General features: G+C 47.5%; 1 protein-coding gene across 1 annotated transcript in view; it reads left to right on the top strand.

Moving 5' to 3' along the window:
* Positions 1–19675, top strand: part of IFT172 (intraflagellar transport 172) — a gene marked incomplete at both ends in the record, with an annotated part of 40271 nt that overhangs the window by 8457 nt on the left and 12139 nt on the right. The window contains 19 exons of the mRNA XM_082480349.1: positions 774–935; positions 2990–3043; positions 3534–3637; positions 5558–5643; positions 6168–6280; positions 8950–9117; positions 11258–11394; positions 12224–12331; positions 13041–13125; positions 13466–13558; positions 13939–14016; positions 14423–14671; positions 16525–16603; positions 17013–17133; positions 17526–17670; positions 17745–17834; positions 18247–18344; positions 18998–19133; positions 19213–19329. Of these exons, the coding sequence (XP_082336475.1) occupies positions 774–935; positions 2990–3043; positions 3534–3637; positions 5558–5643; positions 6168–6280; positions 8950–9117; positions 11258–11394; positions 12224–12331; positions 13041–13125; positions 13466–13558; positions 13939–14016; positions 14423–14671; positions 16525–16603; positions 17013–17133; positions 17526–17670; positions 17745–17834; positions 18247–18344; positions 18998–19133; positions 19213–19329 (2223 nt within the window). The remainder of the gene's footprint in view (positions 1–773; positions 936–2989; positions 3044–3533; positions 3638–5557; positions 5644–6167; positions 6281–8949; positions 9118–11257; positions 11395–12223; positions 12332–13040; positions 13126–13465; positions 13559–13938; positions 14017–14422; positions 14672–16524; positions 16604–17012; positions 17134–17525; positions 17671–17744; positions 17835–18246; positions 18345–18997; positions 19134–19212; positions 19330–19675) is intronic.

The following is a 19675-nucleotide window of genomic DNA, read 5'->3' as shown; positions in this document are numbered from 1 at the left end:
GCACTGGTCCTGATACGGACCCTTGAGGGACAATACAGACCCCGGAGAGACGGATTACTTGTGATCAGCTGAGGGAACTCTGTAAATTCTGTACAGTAGTTGGCTTCAGCCCCAGTAAAACAATACTTGAAAGAGTTGGGAGTGATGGCGATTTCATTCCCTCCTCCCTTTAAAGCAATTACACTGCCTTGAAAAATATGCACCAAAATTACCAAAGTATTTTAGGTACACATATGCACCAACAGTTTGTTCATAGCAACTTGTCAGGAAAGGCATAGGGAATATTCCAGCGTCAAGGCTGGGTGGAAATTGGCTAGGAGCAGAGACAATGAAGTTTATTTCCTCGCTTGTGAATTTGTGTGGGGTACCTCCATGCCAAATGCAGGTTTCTTAACTGTTTTAATTTCAGCCAACTTTACCTGTTTCAAAATCAGGCAGTAAGGGTGAGCTAGCAGTCTAGGCACCCCTCTGTACTCAGTGGAGAGAGCGTAGGACTCTGAGAGGGTGACTCATCCTCAAGGCCCTGAGTAGTCCTCCAATTAATCTAGAAACTTATAAATGGCAGAAGTGAGAATCCCCCACTTTTGCTACAGTTGTCATCCCATACAAAAGGAATGGTAAGGTTTCTTTAAAAAGCAGAGTGAAATGATGTGTGAGGACATCTAAATACCCAAATATCATCTGTTGTATAATCTTCCATGGGGCAAGAAGTCTGTGTTCTTCCTCTGTGCATGGAAACAGGGCCTCATATTGCTTTTTCCCACTTTCTCTAGGTCATTGTGAAGAATATTTCAACAGGAACTCGAATTGTGTTGAAATCCCAGTATGGTTATGAGATTGATGAGGTGAAGATCTTAGGGAAAGACAGATATCTGGTGGCCCATACCTCAGACACATTACTGCTGGGTGACATCAGCTCCAACAAGCTCAGTGAGGTACTGGAAAATCTGTAACATTTCTTGGGTGTCAAATGCTTAACTTTGTAACTCAAAGGTTATGTTTTCTGCATGGGAACAATACATTTGTTTTCAAAGAATCATAGAATAACTCAGGTTGCGAGGGACCTTGGGAGGTCTTTTATCAAACTTCCTACCCAAAGGAAGTTCAAGGTTATATTCAGATGTGGTTGCTCAGGGCTTTATCCAGGTTGGTCTTGAAAACCTTCAAGGATGGAGATCCCACAGTTTCTCTTGTCCCCTGTTCCAATGCTTTACTGTCCTCATGGGGAAAAGCTTTTTTTTTTTTTTTTTTAAGTCTTGTTGGAATCTCTGTTTTAAGTTATGACCGTTTCTCATCCTTTCACTGTGTATCTGCAAAAAAAAAAGCATGGCATCACCACCCTATTAGAGGTCTCTTAAGCCTTCTCTTCTCCAGGCTGAAGAAGTCCACTTCCTTCAACCTCTCTTTGCAGTGCAAGTGCTTCAGCCCCAACCATCTTGGTGGCTCTGGCTGATCTTGCTCCAGTTTATCAATGTCTTTCTTGTCCTGGGGGGCCCAAAGCCAGATGCTGTACACATGTACATTCCAGATGTGAATGTATGAATCTTAGTGTGTTTGAATAAAAACAAAGCAACAAAAACATTCATGACTGCAGTACCACAGCTTACGCCAGTACCATTTCTGGTACCAGACAATTCACACAAAACTGTCCATACCCTGAGCCTCACAGTGCACTGAGTAGTGAGCCTATGTGCCAAGCCTGGAGAACATGGGCAGTAGGTTAGTGTCTGATAAAAGTATTAAATAGGCTTCAGAATGTATTTGCTTTGTTCACACAGGTATCATATGCTTTTAATTAGGCTAATGGCGTGCTAATAATCTAGCTGGGAGCAGGAGGTCCTGACTACAGATTTGAGTTGGAGGGTGCTGATCCTTGGTAATCCAACTGCAAATCTGGCCAGACTAAATCTCCCAGGCTTCTCTACATCATACTGCACAGAGTTTTTCTTTCAGTTGCACAGGTATGCTTACTTCTTATAAAGAATAAGGTTGTGAGTAGTCTAGAATCATAGAATCATAATTTAGATTGCAAACAACCTTTAAGATCATTGAGTCCAATCGTAAACCTAACACTGCCAAGTCCATTGCTGAACTGTGTCCCTAAGTGTGACATCTGCATGTCTTTTAAATACTTCCAGGCATGGTGACTCAACCAGTTCCCTGGGCAGCCTGTTCCAGTGCCTGATAACCCTTTCAGTGAAGAATTTTTTCCTAATATCCAATGTAAACCTCCCCTGGCACAACTTGAGGCCATTTCCTCTTGCCCTGTTACTTGTTACTTGAGAGAAGAGACCAACACCCACCTCGCTGCAACCTCCTTTCAGGTCCATTTACCATCTTGATGTCTCACTGGAGTTTTGTTGAAGCAGTGACTTGGAGCTCTTGCTCAAGAAGAGCAAAGGACAGCTTCAGCCTTGGCTTTCAGTTTTCTGCCTCTCTGTCCGCTTGCCTGTTGTCCTCACAATAATTATTGCATTATCCAGTGCTTTTCTCAAATTCCAAATCAGCTGGTCCCCCACTGGCACTATGCTGATCAGTGATTGCTAACGTGGCCCCAGAAGAGAAGGGTTTCAGCTACATACGATGTGGAAATTCTGAGGAGAAGATTTACTGAGGCAAAGGGATTGTTGGGGGTACTTTTTATAATAAAGTTAGTCTAGAGGAAGGTGAAGTGCCTGGGAGAGAACAGGCTAGAGGGAGTCACATAAAAGCCTCTCGTCCAGAAGGCAATAAAATACTACACAAAGAGAACAGGGGTCTGAAGCAGAGGTTAAAACACAGGAGAGGGAAGTGAGGAACTTGCGAGCTGGGAATGGCTGAACAACACTGTTCACAGCCAAAGTGCTGGAACATGATTCCTTGTGGGGTGTAATTCTTGCTGTTTGCTGTGGGAGTTGAGTGCTGGACAATAGACCACAATGCCTGCAACCTGGTCCCCTGCAGGCGCTGTCAGCCTGGCATTTGCTCACTCCATGCCATTGTGTTGTAGGTAGCCTGGCAAGGATCTGGAGGGAATGAGAAGTTCTTCTTCGACAATGAGAACGTAAGTTGGATGGGACAGTATGCTACCCATGAATGGTGAGTAAAGCCATGTGTGCATCTGCAGAAAAAGTGTCAAATGCACTGCTGAAAAATCCCATTTCTCAGCAGTCTCCTGGACATACCCTCTCCATGCAGCTCCTGATCTGCTTCCTCCCCATACTTGCCTTTTCCACATGTCTGGTACAGAACAAACTCAGTGTATGGAGGAGCAATAAAAGAGCAAAGGCCAGAGAGGATGTTAGAGGTACAGAATACAGCTGTCAGGGTGACAGTTTGGCTCCTCCTGCAGGACTGATATGCCTAGAACTAAAATCCCTAACTCGGAGGAAAAGCTGTCAGGCACAACAAAAAGCCAAGGACAATTCCTTACTCATCCCAGAGGGTTTGAATTTAGAATTGTGTGCAGCAGAGTTCTTTTCTGCACACCTCACTGGTAGCTGGGTGTGCTTACCTGATTTTTCTGTAAGAGTGTATTTCCCTCTCGCCTTCAGGTCTGCATGATCTTTAATGCTGGAGAGCTGACACTGGTGGAATATGGAAGCAATGACATCCTGGGGTCTGTCCGCACAGAGTTCATGAACCCTCATCTCGTCAGGTGAGTGTCACACCTGCCTGTCTGGCCAGTACTGCATTTTGAGAGTAACCTCAGATATATACACTCGGAAGTGTCCCACTCTGTAGAATGCAGTCCCCAGACACTGGGACTTGAGTAATCTGCTTTTGACAGTGTCCAATGGTCACAGAATCATAGAATGGTTAGAGTTGGAAAAGACCTTAAAGCTCATCGAGTTCCACCCCCCTGCCCTGGGCAGGGACACCTCCCACCAGCCCAGGTTGCTCCAAGCCCCATCCAACCTGGCCTTGATGGGGCAGCCACAGCTTCTCTGAGCAACCTGCGCCAGGGGCTCACCACACTCAAAGTCAAGTATTTCTTCCTCATATCTCATCTCAATCTCCCCTCTCTCAGTGTCAAACCGTCCCCCCTTGTCCCATTGCTCCCCTCCCTGATCAAGAGTCCCTCCCCAGCTCTCCTGGAGCTCTAAGGTCTCTCTGGAGCCTTCTCTTCTCCAGGCTGAACAACTCTCTCAACCTGTCCTCATAGCAGAGGGGCTCCAGCCCTCGGAGCATCTCCGTGGCCCTCCTCTGGACCTGCTTCACCAGGTCCATATCCTTGTGTTGAGGGCTCCAGGGCTGGACGCAATATTTCAGATGGGATCTCAAGAGAGTGGAGTAGAGGGGCAGAATCCCTTCCCTCGCCCTGCTGGCCATGCTGCTGGGGATGCAGCCCAGGATATGGTTGGCTTTCTGTGCCGAGAGTGCACATTGCCAGCTCATGGCCAGCTTTTCATCCACCAGGACCCCCAAGTCCTTTTCCTCAGGGCTGTTCTTAATCCATTCTCCACTGAGTCTGTATTTGTTCTTGGGATTGCCCCGACCCACATGCAGGACCTTGCACATGGCTTTGTTGAACTTCATGAAGTTGTCACAGGCCCACCTCTCTAGCCTGTCCAGGTCCCTCTGGATGGCATCCCTCCCCTCCAGCGTGTTGACCGCACAACACAGCTTGGTGTCATTGGCAAATATACTTAGGGTGCACTCTATCCCAACATCCATGTCACCAACAAAGAAGTTAAACAGCACCAGTTCCAGTACTGACTGATGAGGAACACCACTTGTCACTGGTCACCACTTGGACATTGAGCCATTGACCACAACTCTTTGAGTGCGGCCATTCAGCCAATTCTTTATCCACCCAGTGATCCATCTGTCAAATCCATGTCTCTCCCATTTAGAGACAAGGATGTCATGTGGGACAGTGTCAAATACTTTGCACGGGTCCAGGTAGATGATGTCAGTTGCTCTTCCCTTATCCACCAGTGCTGTAACGCCATTGTAGAAGGCCACCAAATTTGTCAGGCATGATTTGCCTTTAGTGAAGCCATGTTGGCTGTCACCACTGACCTCCTTATTTTCCATGTGCCTTAATGGTGGGGTTTAATTTCTTGGTTACACTTAATGGTTGTAAAGTTTTAGAAGCACAAGAGCCCATTTTCCTCTGATACATGCTTATTGAAGCCTGACTTGGGTATTGCTGAATAGGGATCTCCTACACGTGTACTCAGGCATCTCTGCATCCAGCTGGTCCTAGTACAGCATTATCAGGGACTCTAGATGCCAGTGTGACCTCCTCTGTGCCTCTGAAATACCATACTCCATTTTCTGATTTGAGAGAAGGGAGGATCATGGACTGCTCAGAGGTGGAAGCAGCATAACTAATTTGTTATCAGGGACCCTGGTTTCAGAGGGACAGCTTCCAGAGTGAAGCCGTGAATCAGAAAGGTTTGTTCTCATTTGAGGCAGCTGTAGGTATTGTGCAAGAGTCACAGGTCAGAGAACTGCAGGAGGCTCCATGTGCTTGGGGAAACTGCAGGTAAGTCTGGGGGGGCTATGTGATTCAGTCCTGTGAATTTAGAGAGTAGTAAAGGTAACTATTATCATTCCCTTCAAATAATAGTGTCCGTATCAATGAGAGACGGCAGAGAGGCACGGAGGAGAACAAGAGACTGGCTTATCTGATAGACATCAAGACTATAGCAACAGGTGAATGTAAACCTCCCTCCCCTGTATTTTGCCAGCCTTTCTGTTGCCTTTGTATTTGCTGTGCCAGGCAGCGTATCACTGAAGGCCCTCTTTGCATTCGCTCTACCAAGCAGCATATCCCTGAAGGCCCCCTTCCCGTTCACTCTGCCTGGCAGCAGACCACTAGAGACCAGGCTGCCCTGCTTTTGGCGGGTTGGCTGCCTGGTGTGGACACAGTGTTGGGGCAGCTGTGGCTGTGTCCTGCACCTGCGATTCTGTGCAGTTCAGTGTGACAATATTGCTGCCTGCGCTGCCTGTGGTCTGTGCATGATCACAAAGGGGTCGAAGGAGTTACTGCTGTTGATAAGGCATCAAGATAAAATGTCACTGCAGTCTCCTTTTCACATCACAGTGTGTTTGCCAGTGGGTCCTGCCCTAATTAGGTCCCAGGGGCCTGATCCCCTCGGAAAGCATTGAATGTTCGAATATTCAGCGCTTTGAGGCACTTTAGGTACTTACACTGTTTCCTTTCTTTCCTTCCCAAGTGGACCTTGTTGGTGGCTACAGCACTGGCACCATCAGCCACGACAGCAAGATTGATTGGCTGGAGCTGAATGAAACAGGTCACAAACTACTCTTCAGGGACAAGAAGATGAGGGTGAGGCAGGCGCATCTGGGGGAGTGTGGCAAGATGGTATGCCCGGGGAGAGGTACAGACAGATAGGCCCAGATGGAGGGAGGGAGGTGAGAAACATATCTGAAGTACTCCTGATTTTTTGACTGCTCCTTTAGGGAAGATAGACCATGTTCAAATTGCACGAGCTGGCAGCGTTGCATGTTTGGTCTTGAGTCATAGCTACCTCTGAAGTTAGTTACTAGACATCTTGCTTCACCCATGGAAATGAAGATCGTAGACTCTTCTGCTGTGAGATGGAGACCAGTGGGTTAATCTCAGGATGAGCACCCTAATGTTGCACGTAAACAAGTAAATTTAAAAAAGGTGTTCTCTGCAACAGCTTGGCTTATGTCTGTAAGATGAACTCTCCAATTCTCTAAAACAGCCTGGTCACAACCAAATAGCTTGTTTGGCGTGGCCTCGGCTTTTGCTGATTCCTAGACCATGACTGAATGTTGTCTGGGAGAGTACTCATAAGCCCAGGACAAAACTATGCCCAAAATCATGGTAAATTTCACACTGCAGATTATGATGTGCAGGTACTCACCTCATGTGCTGTCCTTGTTTAGTTTAACTGTACAGCTACAGCTGAAGAAGCTCACTGCAGCAGGCCAGAATGTGTATTTATCGATTGTATTACAGCTCCACTCAGTTCACTATCCAGCCTTCTTTGCTGTTATGAGTGTAAGGCTCCCTGACCGCTTGACTTCATTTGCTCCTCTGTCACAAGAGTGTCCTGAGAAGAGAACATGACCCTCTTGACAATGGTGTAATTCACATGTAGAATTTCTATGCAGGTGTTCCAGATGCTGTGGCAGACCCCAGCTGTAGCACTGCAGCTCATCACAGGATGGTTTCAATAGCTCCAGAGTTCAGTTCCCACTGGGGCCTGGCAGTCTGCAGTAGAATATTTCCACGTTGGCTGTACCTCTCTCCTTAGTGCATATGTGTTGAAATCCCTGAGAACTTTCTCAGTCTCATCTCAGAAGAAACTCTGAATTCACCCCTCACATTTCACACAGGACCCCCAGGCTTCTTCACTGTAATTTTTGGCAGCTTGACCCCTAAGGCTGTATCATAGATGGTAGGGATTGCAAAGATACCTTCTTGCTTGGGAATCACAGTCTCCTATTAATTGCCTGTCTCCTGACTCCTTGCTGCCAAGCTGATCAACTAGCAACTAGAGTGCTTAGTTTTGTAGCCAAAGACTGCAGTGCACACGTCTGCTGCCTCACAAACTCTTTATCACAAACTTGTCTGACACGAGTTTGCTGGAGGTGAGCTCTCTTGCACAAAGACTGTAGTTCTGGGTCTGGGCCATCACAGAACAAGGACTCCTACAAGTACTTTGTGATTCTAGAGAAACAGAAGGAGCAGCCCAATGTGGATTTGCAAAAAACGTTAACGCCTGCATCTGTGTTAGAGTGCCTCTCTAATCTAGACGCTCTTAACTCTCAGAAGGAGGATTGTTCCATGTGTGTCTTTAGGACACTACTTTCAAATATCCTTAAAGGTATCAATCAAGAAAAACCTTCACTACAAAGGAGACTGAATCACTGCCAGTAGGAAGGGCTTCTGTTTGGGCTCTGCTGCACTGGTACACTTCAGAAAGGCACTAACAGTGATTGCAGCCTGCACCAAATGAAACAGGCTTCTATTTGTAAGTGATAAGTACATTTCCACAAGGTTGTGTATTTCCTATCATGTGAGAAGAGAGAACTTTCCCAGCAACATATCTTTTTATATTTATTTCTACAGTCTTGTTCAGTTTGTATTTGGGTCCTATAATTCACTGTCTCAACAAGAGGTTGTGGCATCATCAAGATTGCTGTTGCCTCTTCTGGCTTTTCAGGCCTCTCGAGGTCTTGTAGCCAGCCCCTTCATTAAAAACTGCCACCAGCCTAAATCAGACAGTACCGTGATTCTCCTAAGCTATGTCTGTACATATTTCACCAACCAGTTTGGTACAGACTGAAACAGGGACTTTCTTGTTCTCTTTTGACTGCTATGTCATGAGACTAGCACAATTTTCTTTTCTTTTTCTCTGTGTCATCTTTGCTAGGTGAGGACAATTATGTTGAGGAGCAGAGACAGTCTAGGACTTTTAAGTTACAAGGCATCATACATCTTTGTTATGCCACGTGTCAGGTTGCACCTTCCAAATTGTCAGGTTGTTTCCGGGCAGTGTATTCTACAAACACCCTCTCACCTTATTGGCAACAGTTCTGGCAATAGGACTTTCCCTAGGATGGACAGTTCAGCCCAGAACTGCAGGGGAAGGCCGTCCTTGGTCCCCCTGTTTGTTTGCAGGAAGGACTTAAGAGACCATTCTCCTGTTCCAGCTCTGCAACTGAGAGGGAACTGAAGTAGCACAAGGCATATTCTGGTTTATATACTTAGGTACCTAGCAATAAGGAAGGCAGGATCTGAGCACGCTGTTTAAATACTGCAGGGGTTAAAGAGGTCTTGGATAGTAATGTGTGTAAATAGCAGTGTGGAAGTTTGGGCTGCGTTATCTTGGAAAAAGTCTGATTCCTGGTTGGTAATATCTGTTCACAAGATGCTTGCTCAGATGTTCCTGCCATGTTGATGTGAGCTAGCAGCCCAGCCATGAGCCCAGCTGAGCCTTTTTCTCCTCTTCCCCCCTCTAGTTGCAGCTCTATGACATTGAAAGCAGCACCAAGACCACCATTTTGAACTATTGCTCCTATGTGCAGTGGGTCCCAGACAGCGATGTGGTGGTGGCTCAGAACAGAAACAGCCTCTGCATTTGGTATAACATTGATGCTCCAGAACGAGTCACCATGTTTCCTCTGAAGGTAAATCTCTGGAGACTTTGACCACCTCCAGCAGTTTCTGTTACTTCTTGCTCACATGTTTGGGAGTAGTCAGGGTAGTACTGCAGAAGGGAGACAGAAGGGAACTTCTAGTCCTAAGACTAGGGAAAATGTAGGCCCACTGGTGAATGAGACAGGTGACCTAGTGGTGGAGGACGCAGAGAAGGCAGAGTTACTGAATGCCTTCTTTTCTTCAGTCTTCACTGCTAAAGCTGTCCCTCATGAATCCCACACTCTGAAGGCAAAGGGGAAGGTCTGGAGAGTGGAAGATTTTCCCTCAGTTGAGGAGGACCGTGTCAGAGACCACTTGGCCAAGCTGGACATTCATAAGTCCATGGGCCCTGATGGCATGCATCCGCGAGTGCTGAGAGAGCTGGCGGATGTTATTGCTAGACCACTCTCCATCGTCTTTGAACGGTCATGGAGAACAGGAGAGGTGCCTGAGGACTGGAGGAAGGCCGACATCACTCCAATCTTCAAAAAAGGCAAGAAGCAGGACCCAGGGAACTACAGACCAGTTAGTCTAACCTCTGTCCCTGGGAAGGTAATGGAGCGACTCATTCTGGATGTCATCTCCAAACACGTTGAGGAACAGGAAGTTATTGGAAGTGGTCAACATGGATTTACCAAGGGTAAATCATGCTTGACCAATCTGATAGCTTTCTATGATGTTATAACTGGTTGGCTGGATGAGGGGAAAGTCGTGGATGTCATCTACCTTGACTTTAGCAAGGCTTTTGACACTGTCTCCCATGACATCCTCATTAGGAAGCTGAGGAAGTATGGGCTAGATGAGGTGACAGTGAGGTGGATTGAGAGTTGGCTGCGGGACAGAACTCAGAGGGTTGTGATCAGCGGCACAGAGTCTAGTTGGAGGCCTGTAACCAGTGGTGTCCCCCAGGGGTCAATACTTGGTCCAATTTTGTTTAATATATTCATTAATGACCTGGATGAGGGGACAGAGTGTATCCTCAGCAAGTTTGCTGATGATACCAAACTGGGTGGGGTGGCTGACACCCCAGAGGGCCGTGCTGCCATCCAGCGTGACCTGGACAGACTGGAGAGCTGGGCAGAGAAGAACCTAATGAGGTTCAACAAAAGCAAGTGCAAGGTCCTGCACCTGGGGAGGAAGAATGCTAGGCACCAGTACAGGTTAGGGGCGGACCTGCTGGGAAGTAGCTTGGAGGAGAAGGATCTGGGGGTTGTGGCAGACAGTAAATTATCCATGGCCCAGCAATGTGCCCTTGTCGCCAAAAAGGCCAATGGAATCCTGGGCTGCATAGGGAAGAGTGTGGCCAGTAGGTCGAGGGAGGTCATTCTCCCCCTCTACTCTGCACTGGTGAGGCCACAATTGGAATACTGTGTCCAGTTTTGGGCTCCCCAGTTCAAGAGGGACAGGGAACTGCTGGAGCAAGTCCAGCGAAGAGCAACTAAGATGATTAAGGGCTTGGAGCATCTCCCTTATGAGGAAAGGCTGAGAGAACTGGGACTCTTTAGCCTGGAGAAGAGAAGGCTGAGGGGAGACCTTATTATGGCATACAAGTATCTAAAGGGTGGGTTGAAGGAGGATGGAGCCAGGCTCTTTTCAATGGTTCCAAGTAACAGGACGAGGGGCAATGGGCACAAGTTAGAACACAGGAAGTTCCGTTCAAATACACGGAAACAGTTCTTTACGGTGAGGGTGACAGAGCACTGGAACAGGGTGCCCAGGGAGGTTTGGAGTCCCCTTCCCTGGAGATTTTCAAGACCCGCCTGGATGCAGTCCTGAGTAATGTGCTCTAGGCAATCCTGCTTTAGCAGGGGAGTTGGACTAGATGATCTCTAGAGGTCCCTTCCAACTCTGATGATTCTGTGATTCTGTGATTCTAGTTTCTCCTGGGCGAAATATGAGCTCATCTTGTCAACTTTGTGGCAGGCATTTCTGGCAGAACATGGAGACAGTCAATACAGGAAGGAGCTGCTCAGTGGCTTTTTCCTTCCCTCTGGTGAGATAAGGGTGATGTCTGCTTAGTGTGAGCTCATTCAGCAGAACTGAAATCAGCAGAGCTGTCGCAGTCACATCCCTGCTACCCCACATACTTTAGGAGAGCATGGGAGTGTTGATAGCTTGTACTCTTTCCAGGGGGATATTGTAGACTTGGAACGGAATGATGGAAAGACTGAAGTGATAGTATCTGAAGGGGTGAACACTGTGTCCTACACCCTGGACGAAGGCCTCATAGAGTTTGGAACTGCCATTGATGATGGGGATTATCACAGGTAAGTGCTAGATACACCACGTGGTGATGGGCCACCTCACATAGACATCTGAGAGTCGGCAATCCATGAAATACAGCAGTACAGCTTTCCATACAGAGTTGCAGTTTAGGCTCTGAGCATGACGTTGATGCCAGGTCTGTCTATAATGTGCAGCAAAGTCCTTCAAGAGTGAATATTCAGCATTTTCATCCTCACAGCTCTGTGGTTTCAACTATGTGGCACAAGAGATTGTCCTATTGACACTGACAGAAAGTCACTGAAGGCAGTTTTCATTTAACTGCAGTAAATAACTGTGTCTTCTGTAGTAATCAGATGTGAAGTGGTACTCAAGCGCTTTTGCTGCTGCCCCTCCAGGGGCAGTGACAGTGTCATGGAAACATTCAGGAGCTGTGCACAGTAAAAGCTGACTGCGTGAAGCAGTCACAGTAGCCACCTGGGTATGGCTGGCATTGTTATAGGGCTTTAAAATTGACCAGGGAAGAAAATTTCACATGCTCATAGCACTGATACCACTTGAGAGGCTTCTTAGACTTCTTTGCACCAGGGATTTACTTCAGACACACTTTGGACTTCTCCCACACTGCTGCAGCCTTTTGGTGATCATATGCCTCTAAGTACCTTAGCCCAGAGAGGGATCACCTGGAACACTGATTTTTTTTCCCTGATATGTCAGGCCCTGTGTTATACAGTCCTCTTCAGAACCGGTCACACACAGCTTGCTTTGTTTTCAGTGCAACTCTTGTTAGGAAGCTCCGGTCTCAGCCAAGGATTTTCCTCAGAGGGCTCTTCTATTCTGTTACTGAAAGTCTGCAAATCTCTCTGTCTCAAGGGCTACTGCATTTTTGGAGACACTGGAAATGTCCACAGAGACGGAAGCCATGTGGAAGACCCTAAGCAGACTGGCTTTGGAAGCTAGACAGCTGCACATTGCAGAGAGGTACAGGAAGAAGCTATAACATCTTTCTGGCTTAAACACTCTCTTTGCTGAATCCCTCACAGAAACCAGCATCTAACTGAAGATGTGACTTTTTGTGTGGCCTAGAAGATACATTGGAGAATTAAGTGTTTTCTATTCCAGGCCATGACTTTGCCCTTTCATCCTAGACAGTAGTGCTAGGACTGGGGACAGGAAGACATCACTCTGTAGCACAAATTTTTGCTGATCGCAACCCAAAACAGTGTATACCAAGGCTTCAGGGAGCTGACAAACATGGACAAGTTCAGCGTGTCTCTGAAGCATGGGGAAGTGAATCATGAGGTTGCCCAGAGAAGCTGTGGCTGCCCCATCCTTGGAGGTGTTCAAGGCCAGGTTGGACAGGGCTTGGAGCAAACTGGTCTGGTGGGAGGTGTCCCTTCCCATGGCAGGGGGTTGGAACTAGACAATCTTTAAGGTCCCTTCCAACCTAAACCATTCTGTGATTCTGTGATCCTGTGAGCACTGGTCATGTCCACCGCCTCTCCCATGGAGTAGGGCTAGAGGGCACGTCTGAACATCGGTCTTGGCAAAATCCTTGTCTTGAAGCAGGGCTATCCCACCTCTCCAGCTTGCAGAGCTGGGTCTGCTGCCCAGGTTCTGATTTTCTTTTCGCAGACAAAAAAGTGGGCAACAAAACTCGGTTATTAAATAACTGCTTTGCTCTTTCCAGATGCTTTGCAGCTCTGGGCAATGTGGCAAAGGCTCGATTTCTGCATGAAACCAATACCATTGCTGACCAGGCAGCTCAGGAGCACGTGAGTCAAACTTTTTCTACTGTGCAGGGCAACTGCTTTCCTGCAAACACTTGCTTACACGTTATCTTCTGTGTCCATGCTGACCTGTCCTGTAGACACCAGGTTCTACAGGGCCTGATCATGTAGAAACTGCTGACATAATCCTTCATCCGTGCTTGCCAGGTCCCTCTTCTGGCTAGCCATTTCATATTGCTCCTGTCTTGTCACTTCTGTGATTCTCCTCTGTCTTCTTCAGTTTCTGTAATGGCACAGACCCCACCTGCAGTCACCTCCCTTGTAGCATTCCAGAGCCTCTTCTTTCACTCAACAAACTGATTGAGCTAACTGATGTTGTCTGCAGGGTGGGGATGGTACAGACCATTATCTGGTGCGTGCCCGTTTGGCCATGCTAGACAAGAACTACAAGCTGGCAGAGATGATCTTCCTGGAACAAGTGAGTAAAGGAACCAGGAGCAGAAAAGGTCTCATTTATTTCTGAGCAAGGAGGCTTGTGTCCTGGTGTGAAAGAGAAAAGGAAGAGGTTGCTTATTCCTGGGAGAATAGGTTTTGCCCTGGTGCAAAAAAGAAAAGGAAGAGGTTGCTTATTTCTGGGAGAAGAGGTTTTGCCCTGAAACAGGAGATATTTCTTGTTCCAAGGTGTAGGATTGCCCTGACGTGTCTGAAGAGGGTGAGGGAAGATGTATATCTATGTAAAGGGCATGGTACACTTTTTCACTGTGTGTTTTCTGCACAGCTAATCTTGCTCACTGTGAGAGCTTAGTGGCAACATGTCTGCTAAATTGAGCACTATTTGTGCTTTGCTCTCTGATACAGAATGCCACAGAGGAGGCCATGGACATGTACCAGGAGCTGCACATGTGGGATGAATGCATTGTGGTTGCCGAGGCCAAGGTACAGAATATAGCTGCACTGGACTGTGAGCTGGGCTTGCTTGATAAGTCTTCTGGTTGGGAGTCCATTCAAGGTTTGGATTCTATTCACCTGTCCTATCAGGACCTCCCTTCTGTTTGGAGGGGCTCCAAGCAGAAGGGAAGGTTGCATTGATGTAAGTACGGACCTGGGCGAATAATGAGGGAGAGAAGCTACTGAAATTGATTTACGAGTATCTAGGGCTTTGGAAAAGAATGGATGATGCATGGTACTCAGGGCTGGCATTGTGGTTTCTGCTAACTGCAGTTGCTTAGTTTAACTGGGCAGCAAGAAGTATGGTGCCATGAACTAGTTGTTCAGAGCCTGCAGGATGAGTAGAACAACATCTTGCCTTGCCCAGGTCAACCAATGCTGCATTTCTCAACAGGGACACCCGATGCTGGATAAATTGCGTCGGGGTTACTACCAGTGGCTGCTGGATACCCAACAAGAAGAGAAGGCTGGGGAGGTCCAAGAGGGACAGGGCGACTACCTGGCAGCCATCAGCTTATACCTGCGGGCAGGGCTGCCAGCCAAAGCAGCACGGCTGGCCATGAGCAGGGATGAATTGCTGACCAATGGAGATGTCATCAATAGGGTCTCCACGGCACTGATCAGAGGGGAACTGTATGAGCAGGTGAGTGGACCAGCCCACTGGGCTTTCTTCTTGGTGGCATCAAAGCTCTTACCCTGTCCTCTGCATCTGTGAGGTACAGGGAGACTGAGCTGGAAAGCAGCAGATGTAATTCTGTGTTGATAAGTTTGCAGTTAATGTTTGGGAGGAAATCCTAACTCCATCCATTATACACGAGTGTGGTCTGGAATTGCTGTTATTAGTCAGGAAAAAGATTGGCAACATGTCTCTGAAACACCAGCTGCGTGTTCAGTAATAGTCAAGGAGGCCCTTGGGAAGATAGGAACCAACAGGAAAGGAGTTGTGAATCAAATAGAAAACTTAGTATCACTGTGAAAATGTACAGTGCTTCCTCATAGTAGAATAAAAAATGGTGGTACAGCTTTCATAAAAGGATAGTCTAAATGGAAAAGCTAAGGAAGAAAAACAAAGGAGGTTACGAAGACAATCTGTAGAACCATTAATATCACAGAGAAGGGGAGTGATTATTCTCTGTCTAATAAAAAAAAATGGTATCTACTTGTTATTAGGTGGCAGTTTTAAAACAAAAGGGTGTTTTCTACACAACAGATAACCATGTTAATGTAAGAAAGCAGTGCTGAGTCTGACCAGTGTACAGCTTGGTATCCTGGCCAACAGTGGCCTCTTGCAGATGTTTAAGAAAGGAAATAAAGAACATGGCAGGCAAACACAGGCTGACACTTCCCCTAGTGTATGTTCATGGTTTCCAGCAGTTTGCAGACTATAGTGTACCTGAACAGTTTTATTTTTATGTTTAAGAGTTCCTGATAGATTTTACTTCCATGAGCTTGTCAAATTGTTGTTTGAATCATCTGTACTTTTTGATCTACAATATTGGCTATGAGTTAGCCAGTTCAGTTATGTGTTTTGTGAAAAAAAAAACAAAAAAACCAAAAAAAACCCCAAAAAACAAACCCCAACTTATTTTTATGTGCCCTGCTTAGATTACATTTCTCCAGTCTCATTTTACCTTCAGCATTTCCTGACTGTTTAATTTTCACCCAAGATAATTTTGTGATTTTCCAAACCTGTCATATTTTCTTAAGCCTTCAGTCAAAAAGGTGACTGTGGGACTTATTGCTGCCGGATGTCTTGTTACCAAATAGTATAAAGTCCAGAAGTGATTAGACAAATCATGGAGATAGAGTCTGTCAAAAGCCTTTAAATGTGATGATGTGAGGGCATCATGACACAAACTCAGGAAGCTTCTACGCTGCAGATTGTCAGAGATGGATAGGTATAGTGGAGGAAAGGCTGGTGTATACTTGCTCTCTTCTTGCAATCTTTAGACATGTCCTTTCACCACCATTCAAATACTGAAGGGAATGAATCTTTGGTCTGTTGGGATGGTCTTTCTTCTATTATATTCCAAGTTCTACGAGCTTTAAGCCTCATCCCACACTGTTGGCTGCCACCCTTTCCTACAGGGTAAAAACATTCTGCTGCAAGAGGCTGAGCTTCCCCCTTCACTACTTATGCCCAGAGCTCCTGTATGAGCATCTGCCTAGCAGAGCTCCTAGGGGCCGTGGTCATAGAAGGGGTTGTTGCTGCACCAGCCACTGTGCAGAGAAGGGAGGTTGTCTCAAAACCTCTTTATCTTGATAGAAGATGATGCCCCAGAAAAATACTTGGGATATGTGGATTGGCAGAGAGGACAATGGTCTCAGTACGTGCAGTCTTTCCTAGAAGTTCCCTTTATCTCTTGCTTAGTGGGGAAGTCACAGCTGATGGACGAGTCTGTGTGGTAGGACTGACAAGTACATGGGACTGGTAGGGTACAGGATGGTGTGGGGAAGTAGTGGCTCTGGAACCTGGCAGCTTGTATTTGTCATTAGGCTGGAGACCTGTTTGAGAAGGTTGGGAACCCACGGAAGGCTCTGGAGTGCTATTGCAAGGGCAGTGCCTACCTGAAAGGTACTGTGCTAAATATGTTTCTCCCCCCATCCATGCCCAGTAGGAGCCTGGGTAGTCTGTCCTGGTGACAATGGCAACATGAGCTATTGCCCTGGAGCCCGGAGATGCCTAGGTGCTCTGAAGCTCCCATGTATCATCTCATTCAATTTATGTTTTTTCACATAGTTGTACCTGCACACACAGTCCCAGAACAGCGTCCTGTTCCCAAGGCCTTGATCATGCTGGTTGCACCAGCATGGATTTGGACCAACTCTCCACGGGCTCCAGATTGTTGGGTAGCCCATTGGAGCTGGAGTGGATTAGACAGTCACCGTTCCCCTCCCTCTGCACCCCATCCAAGGCCCTTGTTCATCTCACAGTTCTGCGTCCTTGCTGGATTCAGTGTAACAGCTGCCATGTCCCCTTACAGCAGTGGAGCTGGCTCGCCTGGCATTTCCTGCAGAAGTTGTGAAGCTGGAGGAGGCCTGGGGAGACCATCTGGTGCAGCAGAAACAGCTGGATGCTGCTATTAACCATTATATCGAAGCCAGGTGGGAGCAGGTGATGGCTGTATAACCAGCAGCAGTATAACCTGGCAAGCTGTGAAGTTGATAGGGTTTGCTTAAATCAACAGGGGGGTTCCCTGAGTAAGCCCCTTTGGCCCTGCTTTGCCAGTGCCCCTGGTGCTTATGTGCAGTCTCTGCTGGCCCCAACCATGGATGTCTTCCTGCATCTCTCCCAGGGTCTTTCAGCCTTGATTACTCTTCCCTGCTGTCCTAGTTTTTCATTCTTTCCCCTTAGCTTTGCCAGTTGTTCAGATCCCTTTTGCTGCTCTAACCCAGGAAGAAAAATCAAGCAGCAGACCATTTTGGTCTCCCTGTCTTAGCTCAGCTGGAGGAGATGCCTGTTGGCTGGCTGTAAAGAGTTATGTTTTTGATGCTAGGTGCTCAATTAAGGCCATTGAGGCAGCCTTGGGAGCCCGGCAGTGGAAGAAGGCCATCTACATTTTGGACTTGCAAGACAAACAGACAGCAGCCAAATACTATCCCAAGATTGCCCAGCACTATGCAGCTTTACAGGAGTATCAGGTGAGGCCGCAGAACACCATCATTGCTGCTCTGTGTGTCCCTTGGGACTGCTGAGTATGGTCATTTCCCTACAGGTTGCAGAGGAGCTGTACATCAAAGGAGACCAGACCAAGGATGCCATCGACATGTACACACAGGCTGGGCTCTGGGAACAGGCTCACAAGGTAGAGTCAGAAGCCAAAGTTTCTGGGGACCTTGCCCTGCTTGGTGAAATGTATTTCATCAGGAGGTGGCGGTACCTTGTGCACCAACACCCAATCAACAAGCAGTCTTCCCAAAGGATGCATGCAGGGGAATCCAGTAGCCAGCCAGAAGTCAGTCCCTGGTATTCACATCCAGTCTGTGCCTGGCCCTGTGTGGATGCACCTGTAACACAAATGGCACCCTCCAAGGGGGTTGGTCCTGTGTACTCTGATCCCAGTGTGACAAGTGACTACCATTCTCTGCAGAGCATATAGAGTATACACCTGTTTGTAATGGGAAGGAGATTGGTTTTCCCCTTTTCTTCCCTACCATGTATCAAGAAATTGCTGTGCAGTGTGCTGTAGTTTCTCCCACGTGTGTTCCTTTTGGCAGCTGGCAATCAAGTGTATGAGTCAGGAAGATGTGTCTGTGCTCTATATAACCCAGGCCCAAGAGATGGAGAAGCAGGGCAAGTACAAAGAAGCAGAGAGGTGAGCATCTTCCTTGGTACAAGTCCAAGACTGAGCCCTGAAAAAATGGCTGTGGTGAGGAGGAGCCCTTTCCTGGGATGGGAGTAGAGTTTGGGACTAGGGTTTGGAAAAGTCAGAGGTACTCTCTCCGCATGGGGAGACCTAGAGCTGATGTTTCAGAGTTCATAGGAAGAGAAGTCACTGACTGTTAATATGTCTTTGTCCACCAGGACAGAAGGGAGGTGCAGGTTGGGTGCAGCTGTCTCATGTAGCAGAGGAAATTGTAGAATCATAGAATGGTTTAGGGTGGAAGGGGCCTTGAAGATCATTTAGTTCCAACCTCAGTCATCTAGTTCCAACTGCCAACTGGCAGCCTCAGGTTGGAGGCCAAGATGAGAACAGGTCACAGAAGCCCAGAGGCTCCGCCTAAGTCACAGCTCAGGTTGACAAGTGAGGATGGAGGGAGTAACTTTGCCCTACTGCAGCTGATGGTGGCATAACAGAAGGGCTCTATCTGAGCAGTGTTCAGCCTTGCATCCACAGCAGTCCTGCTGCACACCAGTCGTGCTTTTGGCAGTGTGTCACGGGTCTGGTTCCAGCTGCGCAGGATGCAGAGAGACTGCAGGGACTGGTCGTGTCCTTGGCTGAGCCATTTGAATGTGCTTGTGTCCCAGGCTGTATATCACTGTGAATGAACCTGATTTGGCCATCACCATGTACAAGAAGTGTAAGATGTATGACGAGATGGTTTGCTTAGTGGCCAAGTATCACAAGGACCTACTCAGCGATACCCACCTGCACCTGGGCAAGGTGAGTGCATCTCAAGGCAGGGGGTCAACTAAGCCAAGCAGGGACAAGAGTGTCACTAACTCATTGCCTCTAATTGCAGGAGCTAGAGGCAGAGGGACGCTTACAGGAGGCTGAGTACCACTACCTGGAAGCTAAGGACTGGAAGGCCACAGTAAACATGTACAGAGTGAATGACATGTGGGAGGAAGCTTACAGGGTATTAATCACTTCACAGCTATCCCAGTGTGCAGGGATCAGGCTTTGCCTGCAGGATCCTGGTAGAAACTGCTCTGTCTCTATTCACTGCAGAATTTGAAGACTTGGCATAAGCTACCTTCAGCATGTGGCACAGCACTGGAGGCCCTTGTGCCTGCTGCTCTGCAGCATTGCACCCCAAAAGCAGGGCTTGACCTCTAGCCACTGTGTGGCACTGCCTTCCTCCAGGCACTGCTCTGCTCCTAACCACTGCACTACGTTGTATCTTGGATGTATTGCTCTGCCATAGCCGCTCTGTAGCATCCCCCTCCAGCACTGCTCCCCTCCAGCATGGACACAGATCGCCA

Source organism: Vanellus vanellus (assembly GCF_965231255.1).
Source record: "Vanellus vanellus genome assembly, chromosome: 3".
Classification (NCBI taxonomy): Eukaryota; Metazoa; Chordata; class Aves; order Charadriiformes; family Charadriidae; genus Vanellus; species Vanellus vanellus.
The sequence above is the reverse complement of the archived record's forward strand: the minus strand, read 5'-3'. Positions and strand labels throughout refer to the sequence as shown.